The 25,790-nt window shown below is 40.3% G+C and overlaps 1 protein-coding gene across 5 annotated transcripts in view; it reads left to right on the forward strand.

The window, feature by feature from the left end:
* MAPRE2 (microtubule associated protein RP/EB family member 2) overlaps positions 1-25,790 on the forward strand; it is a 158,830-nt gene that overhangs the window by 37,620 nt on the left and 95,420 nt on the right. Inside the window, exon 1 of one of the 5 annotated variants that reach the window (XM_007090746.3) lies at positions 22,825-23,097. The exons of the other annotated variants lie outside the window; for them this stretch is intronic. Within the exon in view, the coding sequence (XP_007090808.1) occupies positions 22,979-23,097 (119 nt within the window). The 5' untranslated portion in view covers positions 22,825-22,978. Of the gene's footprint in view, positions 1-22,824; positions 23,098-25,790 lie in introns of those variants that run through there. 5 annotated transcript variants of the gene reach the window in all.

Genomic DNA, 25,790 nt, shown 5'->3' on the forward strand with positions numbered 1-25,790 from the left:
GAGATCATGACCTGAGCCAAAACCAAGAGTCGGGCACTTAATGGACTGAGCCACCCAGGTGACCCCTGCCTTTCTTCTTCAGTGTCTTACATATATGATGTTCTACTTCTGTGGTCTTTCCAAAATTTCCATTATTGAAAATAATAGTAGAAATCCTGAAAAGCAAGTCACCTATAATCCTACCCTAATGATTTATTTTTCTCTTTTCCTTCTAGGTCTCATGTAATTTTACACAGTTGTAACAATACTATGTGCATACTTCAGTATACTGCCTTTTAATCTCCTTTTATGTTGCGAGCAGTTTTCCATGCTGCCCAACATATATTCATGATTATAGTGTTAAGGTCTATAGAATAGTCTATAGAATTAACCTACTATTATTATTCCAACCTGCCATTGTTTGACTTAAGTAGTCTATTTCAAAGCTAACTTTGGTAGGTTTTAAACTTATGAATCTTAACTGGTTAAATAATCTCCCTGACTGGAAGTCTTATGCCTGTGTGTTACCACATCCCCTGAGAATAATTCCTATACTAGGGAATTCCGGAGTGTGTATTACCTTGGATTTAAAATTTTTTCACGTGTAATTTTTCCCAAACATAATATTCTAAAGAAAAGGAGGTGATCCATTCTGTTTTAATTATCATTCCCATCCCAGACATTAAGGACTTAATTTATACTTCATGAATTCTGCATAAGCTATGAAACTGGCTTGGCATGAGGTTGCTCAGCGACTTGTACTGGGGATGACAGATTTTCAGCCTTCCTTACCTCAAATATCATTCTGCTTAAAATGCATGCACTGACGTGTTTGCCTCTGTTCTGAAGTTAGTCATGTTTCAGTCTTCAGGAAAGCAGTTCAAATGAATCCGAGATTATCAGGTTAACAGCAAACTACGTTAGGGAACATGAACAGTAAAGGTCAGGATAAGCCTCAGTGTCTCCCTAGAGAACTACATTCTAGGTCACGAGGATTTTTTTATTTTCCAATACTTCATGCTCCTGTTTTGGAGTATGGTGTTAGTCCTTCACTGGACCATGATGTTTCAAAGTGCTGATGTGTTCTGTTGTGATTTTCCCAGGCAATGACTAGGCTACATAATATCTACTTGGTAGAGTTTCTCTCACAGGATTCTTGGGCTTCAAATTTATTTTTGCTCTTGGGGAGGGATACATTTCAAACTCGTGTGAGGTAATGCCACTCATACCACATGCTTTGGCTTACAAATTGGACTTCACCATTAGCATCCTTTTCTGGTGCCCAGCTTAGAGAAAAGCTTTGCTTGGTTTGTCAAAAAAAAAAAAAAATATATATATATATATATATGAATTGAGTGCTTGGAATGTTATATGATGACATTATTGCCTCCAACCCGGATAACAATTCTTCTAGAAAGGTGTCTTGAAGTAAGAATACCTAATCGCTATTGCCTCCTGCTCAAAACAAAACTTAAGAAATTGCCTAGCTCAGGCACACTCCTCGATTTTTAAAAAATTAACACCGGTATAATATTAGTTTCCAGTGTACAATTTAGTGACTCACCACTTCCATACAACACCCAGTGCTCGTCACAAGTATGCTCCTTAATGCCCGTCATCTATTTAACCCATGTCCCACCACCCTCCAGTCTGGTAACCATCAATTTGTTGTTCATAGTTAAGGGCTGTTTATTGGTTTGCCTGTCTACCCCACCCCCCTCACAATTGCTAGTTTTGTTTCATTTCTTAAATTCCATATGTGAGTGAAATCCTATGGTATTTTTTTGACTTATTTTGCTTATTAAAATACACTGGAGCTCCATCCATGTCATTGCGAATGGCAAGATTTCATTCATTTTTATGACTGAGTAATATTCCATTGTGTATATATACCACATCTCCTTATCCATTAGTCAATGGACATTTTAGCTCTTTCCACAATTTTGCTATTGTAGATAATGCTGTAAACATTAGGGTGTATGTATCCCTTCAAATCAGTATTTTGTATTCTTTGGGTACATACCTGGTAGTGTAATTTGGATTGTAGGGTAGTTCTATTTTTAACTTTTTGAGGAAACTCCATATTGGTTTCCAGAGTGGCTATACCAGTTTGCATTCCCACCAACAGTGTAAGAGGGTTCTCATTTCTCCACATCCTCACCAACAGTTGTTGTTTCCTACGTTCTTGATTTTAGCCATTTTGACTGGTGTGAGGGGATATCTCACTGCAGTTTTGATTTGCATTTTCCTGATGAGTGATGTTGAGCATCTTTTCATGTGTCTGTTGGCCATCTGTAGATCTTCTTTGGAAAAGTGTCTATTCTTGTCTTCTGCTCTTATCGTGTGTTCTGCACCTCATCAAAAATTCGATATCTTATTGTATGGGAAGATAACAAAACATGAAGCATTTGCTTTTAAATTTAATTCCACTTAGGTAAAATTATCTTGTATTTCAGGGTAAAAATGGCAGAGAATTCGGATTGAAAAAAATTGATATTGCTGGCACAAAGAACAATTTACTCAGATGGAACTCAATAAATGGTTTTTTTTTAATTAAAAAAATTTTTAATGTTTATTTTATTTTTTTAAATTTTTTTTAACGTTTTTATTTATTTTTGAGACAGAGAGAGACAGAGCATGAACGGGGGAGGGGCAGAGAGAGAGGGAGACACAGAATCGGAAGCAGGCTCCAGGCTCTGAGCCATTGGCCCAGAGCCCAACGCGGGGCTGGAACTCACGGACCGCGAGATCGTGACCTGAGCTGAAGTCAGACGCTCAACCGACTGAGCCACCCAGGCGCCCCTTAATGTTTATTTTAGAGAAAGACTGAGCGTGAGTGGGGAAGGGGCAGAGAAAGAGAGAGACACAGTCTGAAGCAGGCTCCAGGTTCTAAGCTGTCAGCACAGAGCCCTACGTGAGGCTCGAACCCATGAATTTTATGATCATGACCTGAGCTGAAGTTGGACGCTTAACCAACTGAGCCACCCAGGCACCCCAATAAATGGTTTCAAATATAACTGAATTTTGGCTATCCTAGGATGGTCATAAAGGCTTCAGAAGAGATGGACTTTGAACTGAGCCTATATTTGTAAACCCATAGTTGTAAAAAAATAAAGGGTTAGATGAGGAGCAAAAAGGCCATTCCAGGCAGCAGTCAGAAGGTATAAGGAACAGCAGAGACCTCTCAAGGAAGGTAGGAGGGAATGACTGACTCTTTAATGTGATTACTGGAGGATTAAGGAAGAAAGATGAACTACGATCAAACTGTGCTGAATCCCAAATATCAGACTAAGTCATTTAAACTTTGTATTTAAACTTTGCATTTTAGATAGTAAAACATACTGAACACATTGCAATTACCTGGAAGCGCTGAGTTCTAGAACACTCGTCTAAATCTAGATTTGTTTCCCTTCTCTCCAGATGATCAGTTGAAATAAAAATTTTATGAAGAAAAAAATTCATGGCAGTTCTAGAAATGGGAGTAAGGACCAGAAGTGGACAAACTTCTAGAACATGGAAAGGGGACAGGATTATACTGCTAGTTAAAAATGTTTAAAGACAAAAATATGGGGAAAGAACAGTTGAAATGATTCAAAGAATTTTTATAATCCAGATGAAATATTTCTAAGAATAGAAGAAAACAAAATTCAATCCTTGGCATGAAAAGTGTTGCATTCATCATATACTACCCATTTCCTTAAAAAAAAAATTGGGGCACCTGGGTGGCTCAATCAGTTAAGCGTCTGACTCTGGCTCAGGTCATGATCTCATGGTTCATGTGTTATAGCCCCACATCCAGTTCACTGCTGTCAGCATGGAGCCCATGTCAGATCTTCTGTGCCCCTTTCTCTCTGTACCTCCCCTGCTCATGATCTCTCAAGAAAAAAAATAATAAATAAACATTGAAAAAATGAAAAAAAATCAAGAGGAGACTTCGTGAATGTAAACAAAGAGTATTCCAGAGTATAAAGCAAAAAACAGGTGGAAAATAAAGAGTATCCAAAGGATGATCTAGACGTTCCAACATAGTTTAAGAAGAGTCTTTAAAGGAAAAAACAAAGACAGCAGAAAGAAAGGCCTAAAGATTGAGATGAAAAGAGGCCAGACCTTTACCCATCTTGGTGAGATTGCAGGATAAAGAAACTCTTAGGGCTTCTGGAGTGGAAAGCCAGACAATAAGAAGATTATCAACACGAGTATTTACCTGAATGGCATAAACTTTGGTACATAGTGTTGGAGGCTGGGACACCATAGAACCAGGCTTTCAAAGCACTGAGGGAATGGATTTTGGAACCATAATTCTGTACTCAGCCCAACTATCAAAGTATGAGAGCAAGGAGACCTTTTCTGACCTGAAGGCTTGAAAATTTTATCTCTCTTGCTTCTCAAACAACTTGAAGATCTAGTCCAGGAAAATAAGAGAGAAAAAACGTAGAGGATAACATAGCATCTAAAAACTATATACTAAATACTGGAAGAGTCCGATTATAACAAATACCAAGATGCCAGCAATAATATCAAGCAATTGGCCTAAATTAGTTCAATGAGGAAGGTCTTGCAGAAAAAAGTCAGATTCTACATAAATTGAGAGTTCAAATCTGAGTATTCTTTATTAGATAATGATGGAATAGGTTTCTTCTGTCAGGAAATAAAAACAGTTAAAATCTCTAAGAAAGACAAACTTTCTTAGATCAAATACATAGATAGGGTAAAATTCAACTTTAATCTTCAAATGAGGCAAGCTTTTGAATAATTAATGGCCCCCAGAAAGATAATCCATTTGACTTTCATGGTTTTGTTAGAATATTCTTCTGATGGCAAGATTTAATGAGCTATTTCTTTCTCTATGAAAGGTGATACCATTTGATTTTGAAGAAAAGAACTGACAATCATAAGTGCCATCTACTAGACTTCAAATTTAGAAGCAATCTATAGTCAAAACAAGGAAGCCTTAAGTATAGTCATAGATTATAATGTAAATACAGAGGATAAAGGAGACATAATGGTAAAACCAAGAAAATGAAAAACAGAAAAGGTTGAGAAGAGACCTAAAATGGAGAGTCAATAGGTCACCTTCCTTGGAATAAGTCAAGAACTAGGATTTTAAGAATGTTGCTTAAAATTATAACGGTAACCCCTGGAATAATTCACAAGATTACCAATAACTGAAACAGGCAAGAAGCAATAAATAGAAAGGTGTTGGATTTCTTTCATAGTAGAAAATACTGTGTTGATAAATCAAGAACAGAACATTCCTGAATTTTTAGAGCTACAATTGTAACCCCCCGGAGAATTAAAAACAAAAATAGTTCAAAAAGATTAACTATTTAAAATGGGACTCTAGGGGTAAGGGACAGTAGTAAGAGAGAGCTTTGTTTTTAATGTTACGCATTCTGTATGTCTTCAAACTGTTCTGCATATTCTATGAATTACAAACAGTCACATGCGTTAAATGGATTGAAAGGAGAGCACTGATAGACTCTTGGAAGTTTTCCACATTTGTCTGTATTTCAGATGACAGGATTATGGAAACAAAAATTGAGAGGCAACTGGAGTAGAATGGGTAGGATTTGGTGATTTGGTAGATAACTGAACAGCATGGTTTTTTTGTTTTTGTTTTTTTTAAAGAATAAAACAAAGATGTATGATACTTCAGACTCTTTGACGCGCATAGTCTAAACTGAAGCTACTGACAAAGTGATACCCAGATAGTATGCTTCTTTTCTAATTTACTGATGCCTTGGTGTTCCTTAGTAGTATTTCTGTGGGCTGGCCAAGATATGAAAATGTGGCCATTGTATTAAGTGATATTTGTCATTAGGTCAAATATTTTTTATTTAATCATAAATGTCAAATATATGACATTTGACACCATTGATCACAGGAAAGAATAACCAAGGTAGCACTTTTTTGGTCAAAACTTTCAGGTCAACGAAGAATTGATGCTTCAGGTTAACAGTGTGTATACAGGCTCTATCGTATCTTTCAATGATTTGACTTGTGGCTGGGGGAAGTGCCCAGGTTTTATTGCATTAGGAACTCTCAAAGCTCCAGGGCTCTGAATATTTGAGTTTTCAGTGAGCTTCTAATCCTGCTCTGCTACCTTGAGCTGGGATTTTAGCAACTTCCCAGGCTTGATCCTATTTACTTGATCCTGTTTACTACAAGTTTTTTGTTTTTTGTTTTTTGTTTTTTTTAACACCTAACTTGAGGCTGGGAAGAATAGAGCTCTTTTGAAACCTCTTCCTTGACTTTGAACTCTCCAGGTCCTCCTCCCCATTCACAGCCTGACATCATTCCTCGCTCCTGGAGTATCTGTTGGAATTATTTGCTGAAGGCTTTGCAACGAAAATGCCACTTTTTTCATACTGCAATTAGAAGAAAGCATTTTACACAAATCTATTTCAGTTTTTAGAACTACAGAATTTGCTTTTCTTTAGCAAATGGAAACAATCTCAAGATCAGTAAAATTTACAAAATCTTTGGAACAGAATCCAAAGGTTCACTGAGCTTCCATTTCCCATTTTGCAGAGAATGATAATTATGTGTAAAATCACACAGAAAACTTGGTTCTCACAATTGCCTGACTGATATTCCAAGGGAATCCAAAAAAGATCTTTTCAGGAACCCATCTTTTCGGGAACCCTAATACTCAGGGATGGCAACAGCTCCCCTTGCTGGAGGGCATTCTGTTTTGCCAGGTAAAGTCAGTGTTTTTGTTTTGGTTTGTGGTTGGGTTCTTGGCTTCCATGTTGTGAATGGCTCAAATGATGGTTTTAGATGAGGGAAGTCAATTACTATTTGTTTATTCGGAGGAGGGGGGTTGGAGAAAATAAAATATGAAAAAAATTGTAAGAAAAGAAAAGAAGTAATCCAGGTTGAGTATACAGCCTCGAATAGGATTTATAGGAATAGGAAGCAACCCCCCAATAGGTTGTTATTATCATCTTAGTGAAATAAAGGCTGCTCACCTTGATGAGCACTAGCAAAGCCACATTGCCTTTCTCGATGTGAATGTATCCTTTATAGAGTATTTGTACAAGGCATGACCTAAGTGTGGATTTGCAGCTGTTTCATAACCACTGTGAAGTTTGCTGGCTCGGCTCCACAGACTGTGTCCAAACTTCAGGAACTCTTCTCAAGTAATGTGAATGTGGGAGGAGGACCACTTGTGGAATGATTTACTTTACCCAGAGTCGAGTGTTTTGCGTGCAGAATGCGAGGCTGCTGTTCAGCAGGTTGTGTCCAAATGGAAGTAACGGCCAGAGACACTTATTTTGGACTTGACGTCCAGCCTTAGAACTTACCCTCTGCAGAACTTTGAACATATGAATTAGCAATACTATGCTGCCTTATTTCTTCCAAGCAAGAATTGCCTATGGATTTAAAAATAATTTTTTTAATGTTTATTTTATGAGAGAGAGAGAGAAAGAGAAAGAGAAAGAAAGAGTTGGAGAGGGGCAGAGAGAGAGGGAGACACAGAATCCAAAGCAGGCTCCAGGCTCTAAGCTGTCAGCACACAGCCCGACACAGGGCTCGGGCTCACAGACTGTAAGATTACGACCTGAGCCAAAGTCAGACATTTAACCAACTGAGCCACCCAGGCACCCCAAGAATTGCCTATCAATTTTTAAGCTCATCGTTTAATTTGCTGAAAACAGAAATCCTGACTTTCATGATGTAACCTGACTAGTCAGTGCAGTTGTGAAGATGAGATGGTGGTGGCTGAATGTTCCTGGCTTTCTCTCCTCGTCCTGAATGTCCTGGATGGACAGGGACTCTAAAGAGAGGACAACTCAGATACTGTTACACTTACATCATAATTCACTTGACCTGAGTTGCTATCCTCTTCCTCGCTTGATCCTGAGGCAAGCTGAAGTTATTTTCAAATGGTAGTCTAGAGGTCCAGCAGTCCCACTGAACATGGTCCAGTACAATGATCAGAAGGAAAAATCCATTTCTGCAAGGGCCTATGTGAAGGATTCAAAATAGAAATATTGGGGTGCCTGGGTGGCTTAGTCGGTTAAGCATCTGACTCTTGATCTCCACTCAGGTCTTGATTTCAGGGTTATGAGTTCAAGTCTTGAGTGTGCTCCACGCTGGGCCCAGAGCCTATTTAAGAAATAAAAAACAAATATTAACAGGCTCTTCTCTCGACTCATCTCTCTTCTCTCGATATGTAGAGAAGTCTTTTCCTAGGCTGACAGCAGAAGGCAGGACTAGCATTCCAGGGTAAGAGGTAAAACCAAATTAAATCCCACCCTTACTGTATATGGTGAGGGATATGTTTCTAAAGGCAGTTTGATTGTATAGGGCACGTCAGTGTCAAAAGCAAGACTTGGAACGTTTAACCTGAAAGTGATAGGAAACCAGTGAAGGCATTTGAAAAAGGAGGGATAAAAGATATCTCTTATGGTGAGAGGTCAAAAGATATCTCTTATGGTGAGAGGTCTTATTTCTTGAGAAATAAGAATAAGGAAGTAAGGAAACCTCTCAGGAGTCTCCTCATCTAGGCCTGAGGTAAGAGGTGTGCAGTAGGGTGTGAGGTAGAAGAAAAAGAGGGGCCTCCATGTCTCGGGTCTCACTGAAATGAACAGATACGGTGACAGAATCAGAGATGGGGATGGGAGGTGGAGATTGTGAGGAGTCAAAACTGAGTGCTGGGTATGGGTACAGTTCAAGCAGGAGAGGTGACAAGGAGGGGAGCCGAGTGAGGGAGCTGCTTCCTCATTGAATGCACCGAGCATCATGCAAACCAATGGCGCCAACCTAATTTCTGCTTCTGCCTCTGGCCTGCATATTCAGTGAGGGAAGGCAGCGATGACCGTGGACACCACACCACATTTTTATAAGGTGCTTCTGGAAACCTGAATGAAGATCTGATTTTTCGAGTTGCTCTCATGGCAACTCTCCCTCAGGAAAACCTGCTTGGTCAGCAGACCACGTCTATTTTCTGCTAATGTTTCTGTGGCTACCACATGGGGTCAGGTGTGTTCTCCCTCTCTCCTCAGAAATATTTGGCCTTTCTGCAGAAAAGTCCATATCCTGCTAAGCCATTCAGTCATATCTATCCCCTCATGTTCTGTGTTGTGGTGAGTTAGAAACCTCTGTGTGGCTTTTCCTTCCCTTAGGGTTCCAGACATAAGGCAAAGGACAGGTTCTTTCTACTTGCAGATTCCCATTGGCTTGAGGCATGGCTGGGAATAGGAGGGAGGGCAGGATCCCTTCTCAGGGTAACTCATCAGCCTCCTACCTCAACAGTCTCCAGCTAGTCATGTGGTCTTGTGATTTATAGCATGAACTTTAAGTTCTGAGTCATTCAAGGATCTTAAGCCTTTAATACTTGAAAATCAGACTTCTGAGGCTCACAAATTTTTCTTCAGGTTATTTTCCATGCCAGGGGCTTTAAAGTCTATTTTGAAACTCAGTACTTGAGCACTGATTTTTTTTTTCTTCTCTCAAATTCTTTAACAACCCTGTGAGGAAGAAATGGGGAGTAAGGAGGTCGAAAAAGATGTATGTGTGTCAGAATCTATTTTTCATAGACGGCTACCACACGTTTCTCTTACAGTGTGCTTTGACATCCTCCCATTTATGGTTCTGATGGAGTCTGTATCCCTCCTTGCAACTGGGTTACCAGCGAAGTATGATAGAAGTTACTCTTAGGGCTTCTAAGAGTAGATTCTGAAATCCCATCCTCTTCTGCCTGTTCTTTAGGGATGATCATGCTTGGAATCCAGCTCCATATTGTGAGGGAGCCCAAGCCGTGTGGAGAGGTGTGTGTGGGTGTTCCACAAGAGCTCCAGCTGAGGTCCCAACCAAAAGGCAACATCAACCATCAGTTGGGAGGCTGAGAAAGCCATTAAGATGTCTTCAGTAGTTGGCTACCTTCTTTTTTTTTTTTTTTTTTTTTTTTTTTTTTTTTAGTTGGCTACCTTCTAATTACAACTGCTTGAGAGATCATAAGTCACAACCTGCTACTTGTGTCCAGTCAGCCTGCAGAATAAAAGATAATGATTGCTGTTTTAACTCACTAAATTTTGGAGTGATCCTTTATGCAGCAATAGGGACTCAGTAGGGTGTTGCTGTTATCTATATTCCTGTGTAACAGGTGATCCCCCAACTCTTAAACTTAACCATTTTGTTATAGTTCATGGTTTTGTGGATCAGGGATTCAGGAAGGTCTTGGCTAGACAATTTATCTCTGATCCACATAGTGGATCACTATTAGCTGCGGTGGCTGGGACCTTTGGTCATGAGCCTTGGAACCACCATTCCCTATCGCTCCTTTTCTTTCCCTGCTCTCTTCCTCCCCATGATCTGTTCCTACAGGGCCTCTCCACATGGCTTATACTTCCCACAGCATGGTGATGAAGGATAATTAAGCTTCTTACAGGGCAGCTGGATTCCAAGAGACCAAGGCAGAAGCTGCTAGTGATTGTAAGGCTAGGAACTAGTTGGCATAATTTTTATGCCAATAAAATATACTGCTAAAAATCTATCCCTCAAAGCTTCCACAGGGCCTGCCTAGATTCGAGGAGAGGAGAAATAGATCAAACCTCTGAAGGGAAAAGCCTAAAAAAATGGTGACCTCAGCAGATAAAGCAAGAACCTAGCTTTATATCTCAAAGTGTTACTTTGTAAATCTTCGTATGCCCCATTTTATGGACGAGGAAGCTGAAAGTAGGGAAAGTAATTTGTCAAGATTACTCAATTTTGAAGGACCAGCATCTAGATTCAAATTTGAGTGGTCCATTAATCTTAACTATGACCTCTTTCAACATCTAGTCCTTGCAAAAATAGTAACTATACAATGTATACTATATTTTCTTTTTTAAATTGAGATATAATTGACATATAACATTGTATTGGTTTTGTGTGTACAACATAATGATTCGATATCTGTATATATTGGAAATGATCACAAGAAATCTCGTTCATATCCATCACCACACATAGTTACAAATGGGTTTTTTTTGTTTGTGAAAATGAGAACTTTTAAGGTCTACTCCCTCAACTTTGAAATGTACAGTATTACTATTGTCACCATGTTGTACATTATATTCTCAGGACTTACTTATTTTATAACTGGAAGTTTGTACCTTTGGGCTCCCTTCACCCATTCACCTAACTCTCACCCCTCACCTCTAGTAACCACCAATCTGTTCTCTGTATCTCTGACTTAGGGGGTTGTTTGGTTGGCTGGCTGGTTTAGATTCCACAAATAAGTAAGATCATTTGGTATTCCTCTGTATGACTTATTTCACTTTGCGTAATGACCTCAGGGTCTATCCATGTCGTCCCAAATGGCAAGAGATCTTTGTTTTTTATGGCTGAATACTATTCCAATATGGGGGGAATTTTACCATGTTTTCTCTATCCATGCATGTGTCCTTATACATTAGGTTGCTTCTATGTCTTAGCCATTATAAACAATGCTGTTATGAATGTGGGGGTGCAGATATTTTTTTCATTTTCTTCCCATTAACAACCCAGAAGTAGAATTTCTGGATCATATGTTACTTGTATTTTTCACATTTCGAGGAAACTCCATACTACTTTCCTGAGTGGCTGTACCAATTTACATTCTCACCGACAATGGACGAGGATTCCTTTAGTTCCACATCCTCGCCAACATTTATTTCTTGTCTTTTTGCTACTAGTCATTCTAATAGGTGTGAGGTGACACTTCATTGTAGTTTTGATTTGCATGTCCTTCATAATTAGTGACGTTGAGCACTTTTACAAGTACCTGTTGGCCATTTGTATATCATCTTTGGAAAATGCGTTGAGTTCCCTCCATTTTTTAAATCAGATTTTTTTTTTGCTATTTAGTTGTAGGAGTTCTTTATGTATTTTGGATATTAACCCCTTGTCAAATATGACTTGCAAATATTTTCTAATTTATGGGTTGCCTTTTCATTTTGTTGATGGTTTCCTTTGTTATACAGGAGGTTTTTAGTTTGATGTAGTTGTTTATTTTTGCTTTTGTTGACTTTGCTTTGGTGTCAAATCCAACAAATAATTTCCAGGACTGATACCAAGTAACTTTACCCCTATGTTTTCTTCCAGGGGGTTTAAGGTTTTAGGTCTTCTGTTTAAGTCTCTAATCTATTAGGCATTTTTCTGTATGATGTAGGGGTCCAGTTTCATTCTAACATATGTTGCTGTCCAGTTTTCCCAGCACCATTTATTGAAGATACTGTTCTTTCCCCATTATATATTCTTTGCCTCCTTTGTCATAAATTAATCCTATGTATTGGTTTACTTCTGGGCTCTCTATTCTGTTCCACTGATCTATGTGTCTGTTTTTGTGCCAGTACCATACTGTTTTGATTACTACTGTTTTGTATTCCAGTTTGACTTCAGGAAGTGTGATGCCTCCAGCTTTGTCCTTGAGATTGCTTTGTCTATTCTGGATCTTTTGTAGTTCCTTACAAAAGTTAGAATTGTCTGTTTTTATTTGTATGAAAAAATGCCATTGGAACTTTTATAGGGATTGCATTGCATCTGTAGATTGCTTTGGATAGTATGAACATTTTAACAATATTATCCATGATAATGGAATATCTATTTGTGTCTTCAATTTTTTCATCAGTGTCTTATAGTTTTCAGGGTACAGGTCTTTCACCTACTTGGTTAAGTTTATACCTAGGTATTGTATTCTTTTTGATCTCATTATAAATGAGATTGCTTTCTTAATTTCTCTGATAGTTGATAAGTATCTAGAAATGCAACAGATTTCTGTACGCTGATTTTTGTACCCTGAAACTTCACTGAATTCATTTATTCTAACAGGTTTTTCATGGAGTCCTTGGGATTTTTCATATGTAATATCATGTCACAGGCAAATGGTGACAGTTTTACTTTTTTCTGATTTGGATGCCTTTTATTTCTTGCCGAACAATTTATACCATGTTTTCTCAATTCTAGAGTGCTATTTTCAATAAGGAGGCTGTTATCTCTGCCCTTCCCCAAGTACAAGGGTGCGCATGTGTACACACACACACACACACACACACTGCGGCTTTAATTTTTTTTAAAGCTAGAGAAATATTCTAAATAGCTTGATCATAGGCCTAACTCTCAACCAATCCTTAGGGCCAGGAAGATGAAATATTGTAATTGTCAAACTCAGCTAGAATCACAAGGTTTGAAGGAATTGTTCCCACAAGGATGGAAAGACAAAAAATAATAAAAATTCACTAGCCATGCCATTGCTTCTTGTTTATAATGATCCCATTGCATTCTTATAGGCTGATAGGATCTTCCCTGAAGACTGGAATTTAGGGGCTTGGGGGAAAGTATGAGAGGCAAGCTGTGGAGGAGATCTAATCTGAAGAATTGATTGGAGTTATATCAGCTGATTTTTAACTCATTGTGGCTTTCCATATGGTGTTGAGACTAAGATCCTTTTGTATTTCCTAAGAATCTGATAACTTCATTTAGAAATTAAGTGGAAGCTAGCTGAAGATGACTCTTTGTTTTCTTGTGCTCTGCTGTGTAGTTGGACCCTTCATGTTCATGTTCTGTAGATGTTCAGTGAATGTGAATTGAGGACATGAAGGTACTTGGCTTTATGAGCTCTTGGTTAAGCACAGTATAAGCTCTAATTAGAACACTTCTGATAGAAACTTAGTCTTCATGATTTCCAGTTGCATTCTTTTTTCTTTTCTTTTCTTTTTTTTTTTTTTTTAATGAACTAAGCTTCTTTAATTTTCTTCTTAAAAATTTTATTCGGATGAGGTCAGAAATTGGGGAATTTCTCTTCCATTACTCACACTGCTTCCCAGCTGCTGGCCTCATGTTCCCTTGACAAGCTGTAGAGGAGACATTCGTGAGCCCCAGCTCGGCTGTCATGAACATCATACTTGACAGCGAAGCCCCACCCTCCCAGTGTCCCTGGTTGCTGCTGGTAGCCCAAGTTCTGGGTGCCTCTGAAATTTTGAAGGCCACCGGTGCCTGTTAGAACTATTGTCTCTTCACTGCACAATTACCCTGCCTCCTGGCTTCACAATTATATTAATGAGTCTCTTGACTCAGTTTGAGCTTTTTTTTTTAATTTTTTTTTTTACATTTATTTATTTTTGAGAGACAGAGCACAAGTGGGGAGGGGCGGAGAGAGAAGGAGACACAGAATCCGAAGCAGGCTCCGGGCTCTGAGCTGTCAGCACAGAGCCCGGCATGGGACTTGAACCCACAGAGCGTGAGAGCACGACCTGAGCCAAAGTTGGACACTCAACCAACTGAGCCACCCAGGCGCTCCTGAACTTCTTAATATCAAAGTCAGAAATAAAGCCAAATTGGTTAGTTGACTTTTGGGAGCCCTAGGGAAATCCTCTCTTGAAAGCTTCTGAGGACTTCTGGAAGATTATTTATTAATTGTACCTATAGGCTCATCATTTCTCTTGCCACACAGTTGAGCCCAAGATGCCTTTTGTCCCCTCAATTCAGCAAGATGTGCTTATGTAAACATGGAAATAAAATAGGGGAAAGAAATAAAGGAATTTCATGAATTTGGGCTCAGACACATTTCCATGAGAGCACTCAAATAGTCATGTCTACAGCTGGATGGTTGAATTATAATGATCTTGGCATAGTGAAAATGAAAGCAGATTTTAACTTCAGAAACAAGTACCAAAAAACAGTGCCTGTGGTTGTCTTTTCCCCTCCAGAAGATAGCAAAGAAGTGGACATTGATAGTTGAGGTTTACTCAGGGGGGAAAAGTTAATTACTATCAATAAAGCGTAAGAAAATACTTTGTCTCTATTAATCATGTATATCGCTAACCCCAAATCCTGGTATCTCTTCCTACTACACCCTGCCCCACATTTCCTTAACCATAATTTTCAACTCCTATCCTTCCACTTCTTCCAACCTCTTCCCATGGATAGTGCTGTTCTGTAGAGTTTACCATCCCCTCCTGGCTGTCCCTGCCTTCAGCCTTTTTCTGGCTTTACTTCTTTGCCCCCTTGACTGAATTAATTGCCTTCAGGGTAGCAATCTACATTCTCTTGCCTCTGTGTTCTTCTGCTGTCTCATCCCTGCTACTCTCCAACCTTAGATTCTGCATTCTTACCGCCCCCCCCCCCCCCCGGTTTTATCAGACTCCAGTGGAAGGCAGGCTGTTTTTAATGATTAAGAATGACTACTTTGACACCTGGCAGGTACATTCCTGCCCAGCTTTGCCACTTCCTGGCTGGTGATTAGGCTAAGTTATTTTTAACTAGTTACCTCCTCTAATGAGTGAGGTTTAAAGTTGCTCCTTCCTCATAAGCTTCTGAGGATTAAAGTACCTGTTCAATTAAAGACTAGCACTTGGTCCGCTAAATATTCAGTAAATGTTAGGCGTTGCTATTGCTAATCATTGCCATTGTTAGCATTCCACATCTGTGCCAGCAGACGCTGCTAACGCTGCTACAAATAAGTAGCTTCTAACTTTAGTTTTAAGTGGAAGTCTTTACAACGGCCATTCAAAGCCCTGTACATTCTGGTCCTTCTGTTACCTTTCTGAACTCCTCTCTTCTGACTATCCCCTCAACCCCATAACATATGCACTCACTCAAGTGAAAATTGCATGAGGGCAGGGAATTTCGCCTAGTTTTGTTAATTTCTGTATTTCCAAAACCTATAATTGTTCCTGGTGCATAGTAGGTGCTCTATAAATATTTGTTGAATGAATGAGCTCTGATCACTGCCTTGGTCAAAGCTTTACCTGTTTCCCCAGGCATGGTTACTTTATTTTCTATATTTCTGGGATACTTAATACATTTTTCAATTATAACATTTATAACATTGTATTTTTATGGAAAGCATACTTAAAGCTCTTAAATTTAGCCAGCTGGTATAATTCAAAAGCACATTTTTATTTAATAGACTGAAACCTCACATTGCACAGATTTGATTGAAAGATTACAGAAATCATAGTGCTGAGTGTTTTTAAATTGCATTCCCATCATGTTCTATGAATTATTCCACAAAGTTAAGTCCAAAGCTTGAGAAAATCCAAGGAATCGCAAATCAGAAAATTCCAACACACAAGACATCTTAGGCAGTGGCGATGTTCTGTCTTTTGACATTATGGAAACCTTGCTATTTTACCAGCAGATAGGAGGCTTGCAAAATTCTATATGAATATATCAGCATAGCTATAAATATGGCTGATAAGTAATCTCCAAGGACAAATAATCTCAAAAGTCCATCACGAATGAGCACACCTTTTAAGTTGGCTTTAAAGGGAGCTTCATGTAGGGGGAAAACCTTATGCACCAATTTTAAGTAAAAGGCTATTACTAAAATCAGGAGGCATCATATCATAAAACTCTCATCAGATCTAAAGAAAGAACTAATAAAAATCTTTGATGCCTTGGGATTAAAAGTAGTGAGCAAGAACCAATCCCAAATACATTTCTATGCCACCAATGCAATTTCAGGACCAGCACCATTGGCTGGCCAATTGTATATTCCACTGCTATTATTTTAGATGTGGAGCATATTTTTAAGCCATTGATTGATAACTTGTCCCTGCCATTCTCTGCTGGAAAATGTCCTAGGACATACACATGGGAGATATTACTTGTCCCAGGGCAGCAATGTGACTGCTAAGTGGAATCTTCTGTCTACATCCGGAGGTGATAACAATCTAAGGAAGCCCCCCATCTAAAGTGGTGTGACAGCTGTGAATGCCTTTGACAGCAGCGATTATCAGCTTCAGTGAACATGTTTTCACCTGGAAAAGGCATTTGTGATGAGTAAGGGCTTCTGGGATGGAATCAGGATTAATATCCATTCCTGGCTAATGATTTCAGATCTTCTCTGTATGGTCTTTTGATTTCTCAAATCCAAGATAATGCAAAATCCCTGTCCTAGATGAACTTCACATGTTAGAAAAGTAGACCAGGATTTTTGGCAGTGCTTGCTGGCTGAAGTCTCCAGAGAAATGCGATTGTGCTATAGGCTAGGAACTCTAAAAATTAAAATCTGTGGTGGTACCCAGTTTGATCTTCCTTGAGTAGGCCTGTGTTTGAGACATCTGATGGTTTCCTTTTTTTGCTTGTTACTCTCATGGCTCTGTGTCCTCTGGGTCTGACTTAGTAATGCTGTTCTCCAAACATGCATTTTAAATATGTTTTATCATTCTGTTGGGATGTGGGTCATGACCCCCCTAGAATGGGGGCTCACAGGAAGGGTCAGTTCATCTGGTGCCTAACAGGTGCACATTAATGAACATATTGGCCCCTCCAATATTGCTGGAAACTTTTTAGTGCAAATACTTGTTGATTCCAGTTAGTTTCCAGTACTACGTATGAACCTTGATTTAATATTTCCTCCTTCCTTGAATATCTTGGTTTAGTCAGAATATTAGTGACTTTGCAGAGAATTATGGTTCTCCATACTTGATTACTTCTTTATTTTCTTCAGTTATCATTAATGGGTCTGATCTGAAATCCAACCTCTTAAAACTACCTTTGAGAACACCTCAAATCCAGTAAACCCTTCTCTGCCCTTATGTGATTCAAACTTTGTGACATTTGTCTTGAGAGATTTCTTTTTGAAATTCGTTTCTCTTCTGGGCACAGTGAAACCACTCCCTCTTTGAATAGCCCCACCAAGCAAAATCCCCCTGTCTTTTTTCGCAGGCTTCTCTTTTATTCTCGGGCTTTTAAAGAGTTCTACGCCAAGCCTTCTCTTTCGCTCTATGGGCACCAACACCCACAGCTTCAGTTCTCACCTATGAGATATTTCCTCCAAATCCTATGTATATCCAAGTCAAGCATACCAAATAAATTCAAGGACCCATATATTCCTTTATTCAACAAATATTAAATGAACACCCACTATGTGTGAAACCCAGTAACCACTCGTTCTCATCACTTGGGTGTCCTAGAGGTACTTCTCTCTATACAAACTTTTGACAGCCTTTCTTCCAGAAGGGCGATTCCATCTGTATTTCCTAGTTTGATAAATGATCCCATTATCTATTTGGTCAACCAAGCCATAAACTTGAAATTCATTTGAAATGTCTTTCTCCTTCACTAACTACCCTTAACCTCCATCAACGATGGTGCCCACACCCATTTAGTCAGAAAATCCTAACAATTACACCCTCTGAAGATCACAGATCTGTGCTTGCTTCCACAGCCCCTTGGCCACTGATTTAGTTGAGGCCTTTATTGCTGACTCATGTTAGCCTTCTCCAATATTCTCTACACTACAACCAGCATCAGACCTTTGCAATCCGCAAACTGCACCATTAATTTCTCTCCCTACAACACTTCATGCTTCTAAAACACCTTCAGAATTAAGTTCAAGCTCCTTCACTGGGCCATGGCACCTTTCTGTACCTGGTCCTTGCCCTGTCTTTTGGTGCTGTGTACTCTGCTCTTGGTCCATACTAAACAGATTGCTGTTTCCCAGAGACTTCACTCCCTTTCCTACTTCTGTACCTAAGTAGATCTGCCTGAGAAATCCTTTATCTTCTCACTATACTACCATTCTGTTTTTTTTTTTTTTTAATTTTTTTTTTTTAACGTTTATTTATTTTTGAGACAGAGAGAGACAGAGCATGAACGGGGAGGGTCAGAGAGAGGGAGACACAGAATCTGAAACAGGCTCCAGGCTCTGAGCTGTCCGCACAGAGCTGGACGCGGGGCTCGAACTCACAGACCGCGAGATCATGACCTGAGCCGAAGTCGGCCACTTAACCGACTGAGCCACCCAGGCGCCCCTACCATTCTGTTTTAAATGCGATACAGCCTAATGGATAAGCATATGAACTTTGGGGCCAGGAAACCCTGAGACCCAATACTGGACAAGTGGCGTTTCCTCTTTTTGCCTAAATTTTGTCATTAGGGTTTTTGGGAGAATCAAATCAGATATTGAATAACTGAATGAATTAGGTATTCATTTAGTGCCTACTACCTGCCAGGCTCCATTCTAGGAGATCCAGAGATAGCAGTGAACAAAAGATTTGGAACTCCTACCCTAATGGATCTCACATTCTATCTTGCATGCAGGAAGTGAACAGAAAAGGTTATAATTATTACTCACCCAAAGCTTAGGAGATAGTTCCTTGGGGGAACTTTTCAGACCTCCTTCCTAATTTCCATTCTAAATTAGGTGCTCATCTTTGATGGGTCTATGTCACCCTGTATGGTACCATTATTACAGCATTATGTTGTATCATAATTGCTGGTACTTTTATCTTGCTCACTACAACCTCATGAGTTCCTCAAGGACAAGCCTAGGACCTTCCCTATTGTACCAGCTTCTCATACACGAGAATATGCCTTACCTATTATTTTATTTATTTTTTAATGTTTATTTTTAAGAGAGCAACAGATCACAAGCAGAGGAGGGGGGAGAGAGAGACAGACAGACAGACAACATGAAGCAGGCTCCGGGCTCTGAGCTGTCAGCACAGAGCCCCATGCGGGGCTTGAGCTCACAAACCATAAGATCATGACCTGAGCCGAAGTTGGACACTTAACGGACTCAGCCACCCTGGCGCTGCCTTATATAGAACATTTACCACTAAGGAGCCTTTGTCATATGCCAGACACTGTGTTAACTGCCTTAAATATATTCTGTAACTTCATATTCACAGCAACCATATGAAAGCAGTATTATCACACCTACTGTCTAGGTGAGGAAAGTGAGGAGCCTAAATCTTAAAGATGCAAAGTAACTTGTTCTGGTCACATAGCCAGCAGGTAATGAAACCAAGCAAGGAACCCAGATCTGACTGGCTCCAGAGGCCCAGTTTTAATCCTGATGCTTGATGAAGGAGCCGTTTCTCCGTGGGGCAGTTGGAAATGAAAGACAATGGTCTGCATATATTTTATTTTAGAAACACTTGGGTACATAAGATAAAACCTTAATCCACACTCAGATATTCATAGATGCTTTTGCATAGTTATTTTTTTCTATAATTGATCTATGTGGTAGTCCTTACCCTGATGAGAGGTGGGAAAACAAATGGTTTTAAACTTGTCAATCCACAGAATTCTAACCTATTGGAGTTTAGACTATCTTTGAATAACTCTGTCTCTTGGGTGGTTGTTCAGTTTTTTAGATGTCCTTCCTTCCCCCTGGCCCTTCTGCCTAACCATACCAAGCCACTGATTTTAGTCTTGATTGTGCTGGGACTGTACCTTGCTTGGGGAGGGAAGTGTTGGGGAGACGCTCACTGAGGTGGTTATTTCTCAGAGTCTCAAATGGGAAAGGAGGTCAAGGTAAGTCCCAGAGGCTGAGAACAAAGCCAGACCTCTGTAACATCTCCCTTTGGGGACGTGATTTTTCCTCCTTTCATCTCCTTATACTCAGTCAGGTTTGGAAGGGGTAGACTCTTTCCTCCCCCTCCCTGCCTTTTTGGCACTTCCCCTGTATCCTACAACCACCTTCCCAAAGTGGAATTTGCCCTCTCCTTTTCCCTAGGGCTGAATGGGAGAATGGCTGCCAGGCTACTTGATTTACGGGGAAAGGAATGAAAACACATCTGTTTAGTATTTTCAAATTATTACCCCGGTTACCCCAGTGTCTCCGAGGGTAATCACAGGTCTCTGGAGCTCTCTGGGTCCCTTTATAGTATCATGGCTCACAGCAGTCTTAGAAGAAGATTTACAAGGATTCTTAGATACCTCCCTCACCTGACTCACCACCCCTCCCTTTTAGCCCATCAACCCAAATTCTTGGCCATAGTCCTCTCCTTCATAAGCAGCATAGAAACAGTGGGACTATAATTTCCACAAAATAAGATGGGATAGTCAATGAGCTATACATTCAAATTCTGACAAATTTAGTCCCCATGATAACACCAATTATTGCTTAAATATGGGATCGTGGAGAAGAAAGCTGTACTAAAGAACCCAAAATGAGAGGATGTACTCTAAAAACATTAAATACTTGATTTGTAGACTGTGCTTTTCACCTCCAGACTATCCCCAAAGAAAGGGAAGCTTTGGTGAAAGGGAACAAATTAGTAAGGAAATTGACAACTGTGGGGCCAGTAACAGAAATAGTAAGAGGAACTGTGGATCTTTGTAGCAATGACTACACACACTCACAGGCCTCATTAGCTCACTGTGCAGTGTGAGGCTTGCTGTATATCTCTTGTACTTAGATATGTTTGTGTACCTTGCAAGTCTTAGGTCAGAAGTAGATCCTTACTGTACGAGGGGGAAAAAAATCTCATGTGATGAGATTCACTGGAGTTCACTGGAAAAGCAGAAAACAAAAACTTCTAAAATATGGCCCCAAAGAAGAATATAAAATAGAAAACAAAAAACAAAAAAACCCAAAAAACCCTGTTTGAGATTATCATTACCATCTGGGTTGCGAACTTTTTGCTTCTAATTCTAGAAGCTTGGTGCCAGAAATAACTTATTACCACGGAGATACACTGGAGAATTGTCAGGAATGACAAAGTTGTGGGTTGTTTTTTTTTTTTAAATGTCTGTACCACAAAATGATAAAGCTGATAAACCATACAATGATGTGAAGGGATGAGCCATATAGCCTCGTACTTTCTGCTACATACATTTATGCTGTCTTTTATACCCCGGTTCTTCCCTTCACACCCACAAAAGGTCAGAGACCACTTTTGATGAGCAGAGATCCTTTAAAGTCTCTTCTCCTCTCTGAAGGAAAGCAATGGATGCATCTGGGGTCTGTGGAGAGTTTATAATCTAATCCATCGACTTTGCCTAGTACTAGCAATTCGGCTCACAGGTCTGTTCACAGTGGTCATGTTGCGAAGGTACATAAAGTACTTGATTCTTACTTACCTTGATCTATATTTATGAGCTCACATTAAATATAGATCAGTACTGTCCAATCACATTGATAAAAAGCACGTCATTTTGATGTTCCAGTTCACCACTTCCTAGCTCTGTGACCTTGAGCAAGTTACTTTAATCTCACTAGTTTACTCATTTTTTTTAAATATATGAAGTTTATTGTCAAATTGGTTTCCATGCAATAGTTTACTCATTTTAAAATAGGGGTGATGATAATCGCACTTGTCTCATAGCCAATGTATTTGAAAATTGCATGGCAATGACACAGAACAGCTAGAATGTGGGGAGCTTTCAAATACTTGAGTGTTGACTTGTTTAATACAAATGAAAATAAAATAAATGAGTTAATTATCGGTATCTAGAGGCAGTTGAAGAATTGGAATTGGGGGCTCTTGGGTTACCCTGTGCTAAAAGGGTAGCTATTTTTTTAAGCCCTCTTTGAGAATTCTTTTGTGCAGATAATCTCTTAATTTGCAATCTTTAATCTTCACATTATAAAGGAAAGGCTACATTGATTGGAAGGAAAAGCAGTTTTCTTTTACGTTTTCAGCTTTGGGGCTTCTTTTGGGAAGGAGGTTGCTGCTGTTGAGAGAATGGGGGAGGAAGCCGATAAGGTGAACGTTTTCTAGAAGCAGGCCACCATATCTTTCTCTATATTTTTTGAAACCAGACCGGGCTTAATTTGAATGCTGTAAGAACTTGGTATTGAAGGAGTTAAAGGGTCTCCCACACCCCTCTGCCTGAATCGTTCTTTTGTGTACACAGCTGCAGTTGGAGCACGGGTCGGAAAGGAAATGGTTAGAGGAAGAGCTGGTTTTCAGACGAGGCGAGTCTGCGAGGGGGGCTGGGGGTGGCCTGGGGTTTTACGTGCCAGATGTAGGCCTGCCCCGGTGCCTGCCTGGAGCTGCTGGCATGGTCACGCCTCGGCCCAGTGCGAATTGAGGAGAGGTGATGAGTTAGCGGGTTGCTATGGTGACAGGCCCGGCCACGTGACCCGGTGCTGCTGCCGGCGCTTTGACGTCAGCAGCCGGGAGGGCGGGACGCAGGAGGGCGGGGCGGGAGCCGAGCGGGGAGAAGGGAGCCAGCGAGCAGGCGGCAGGCAAGGTCTGCGCGAGGAGCAGGCGAGCGGGAAGACGCGACGCAGCCACCTTCCTCACCAGCCAGCCCGCCGCGGTTTGTTCCCTACCTCGGGAGTGCGCCAATGCCTGGTCCGACCCAAACCCTGTCCCCAAATGGCGAGAACAACAACGACATCATCCAGGATAACGGGACCATCATTCCTTTCCGGAAGCACACAGTGCGCGGGGAGCGTTCCTACAGGTAATGGGGCTGGCACCGGGAGCGGCGCTGGGCGGGGGAGCTCGGCGGGGGCGCGCGGAAATCCGGCCCGTTATATAATGGAGCGGACACTGCGCCCGGACCGGGCTGCAGACGTGCGTTCACGAGGGCGCTTGTGATCATTTGCTGTTTCCATGTGTCATGTTAGCCGTGCATTGAGGCTTCATGATTGCAGATGGAGAGCATTTTGTGAATAGGTTTGCTGCCTGCGAGGGGTCTCCTTCCATCGCCTTCCTACCACACTGGTAAAAACGCAAGCAATTTCTTCCCTTTCTCCAAAGAGAGACACGCTGTAGCACTTCCTTTTCTCCTTTCCTTTAGATTTTAAAGGAACCATTGGGTAGGCTGTGCCTAAAGGCAGAGAACGGGAGGATGGCGAGAAAAATGTTTGCGCTTGCCCTGGTGTGTGTGCAGGAAAGATGGAATCCTCTAGATTAAGCTGCAGTCTGTGATGTTAAACCGCCAGATTGATGGAGCTTTGTAAGAATTCTGCTCGCTGATTGGTGCAAGGATTGACAGCAGAGGTCACCGTGTCAGACATTCACCAAAATCTTCTCCATAGAACCCGTGGTTTATTAGAAAGAGACCGGACTGCAACGGACCTGAGGGAAACCGGGTGCCCTTATGCATTTTCTTAGGAGTTTATAGCCTCCGCATGGGTGGGGGAGCCCGCCCTTATTTAAACAGTAGGAAGGTAATTCCTGCTATTTTGCTGAGGTCTGATGTGAGGCTGGGACTGATCTTGGTCATTGTATTGTGAGCTTTTTGATTAATGAGTCGGACTGTAAGGTTGGCATCATTTTTACATTAGCATATCTGGCAGTATGTTCTAGTAGATAAGCTCATTAAAATTGTTTGCATTGTTTGATAAGGATAACAATGTAATGGAGAATGCAGCTAGAGCCTAATGCAGCTCAAGGCCAGACTTGAGGGGAGACTGATAGCTTCCCTCATATTTCCTCTGAAGTTCTTTTGTACTAGGGTAGTTATTTTTAAATGTTACCTTGATAACCACTAACAATGCTTTTGCCTTCAGGCAGAGCACACATACCTCTAAAGCGCATCCTCTCAGCTAGTGAGCAACAGGAAATAACTCTTTTTTTTTAACGCCTTCATCTAAACGTTTGTTCAGATGGTATTGTGGGTATTCGGTGGTGTGTATAAATATGACATAATTACAAAATAGGACCACGAGGACCCCGACTTCCTCTTTGGCCAAAGAAACCCTATTTGCTGACTCAAAAAAAAAAAAAATCATAAGCAACCTTTGCCCTGTCATCTCTGGCAGTTACATAAATACTTGGAGTTAATTTTGGCTGTGCCCATGAGGTCACCAAAATCTCATGCCTTATGGTTCCAGCTAATAGGTTGACATGGCATCCTTACAGATTCCAAGCACTTGTTATTCTCTTAATATAAACCAAAATTGGTCCACAGCTTCTGGGACTGTCTCCTTTTGAAGATCCTTGTGATTGGAACATTGGGTCCCTTCTCTCCCTTACTCATCCACCTTTCCCTGTGCACATTCCAAAGCCTAAAATAGAATTGAAAAACAAAAAACCCAAACCCTGAGTTGCTTTTAAACCTCACTTCTTTCAACTGTTCTTACGGATAATAAATTTGAAACCCTCGTTTCTTAAGTGATTTAATCTCTGCCATATAAGTAGCAGTTGCTTGTAAGAGTTCGAATTTTACCACATACGCCAAAGGAAGTTGCCTAGTTGGGTTTTATTAGTCATATAAACAAACTTGAAATGGCAATGGAAAATTACTTGGTGGTGGAAAGGCTAAATGCTACCTTTTGGTGGCAAACTATTGCTATAAAATGAAATCTTATTTACCTTTTAAATTCAATCTAAGTTATTTCCATGTCCTAAATTATTTCCAGTTTGTTTTGAGTCCCTGTAATGGTACCTGAAATTCTATGAAAAACAAAACTGAATTTAAAGAAGATCTGACTGTACAAAATTCTGAAGTCAGTAAGAGCATTATTGCATTTGTATTTTATATAATAGGATTACTGGACACCATAGTGAGAGATGTCATAGGTTAAATGAAGAAGGAATCCTCCAAGGTGGCATTGGTATTAAATTATACAAAGGGTGTAGGCTAAGACAGATCCACCTTATGTTTTCTTTGGTCTGCTTTCCTTTCAAAGTGGATGGCCCATGTAGTACAACTCTCACTTATTTTTTTGGAGGGGCATAGGGGAAGGAAAAATGTGAGACATTTTTCTATCCAGGAAGTGTTCCATAATTACTTTGGCATCTTGAGGCTGGAATAATATTGCCATGTAATTGCTGAGGAAACTTGGAAGGTACTGTGAAAGCCCAAGTAGAGAGATTTAACCAAATAAAGTCTACTTTGGTGGTGGGTTCATTATAGCCCTCAAAAATTATATGTGCTTAAGAGTTCTTTTTGAGTCCCATGGAGTGTCTGGGTAAGACCGGAGTCCTGGGACGATCAGAGGGAATTCTTTTCCTGATTCCGTTGCTGACTTCTTTACCAGCAGTTCCCTTACCTTTGGCTTCATTTTCTGTATTTGCTTGTTAGCTTCAACCATTTAAAACAAAGACTTTCTTAAGCGATCTATGTAAATACGAGAAGAATGCCATTACTACTGCAAAGGGATCTTCCCGGAGCTCCAGGACAAGAGCTGGCATAGGTGAGAAGAG

This window comes from Panthera tigris, chromosome D3 (assembly GCF_018350195.1).
Source record: "Panthera tigris isolate Pti1 chromosome D3, P.tigris_Pti1_mat1.1, whole genome shotgun sequence".
In the NCBI taxonomy this organism is placed as follows: domain Eukaryota; kingdom Metazoa; phylum Chordata; class Mammalia; order Carnivora; family Felidae; genus Panthera; species Panthera tigris.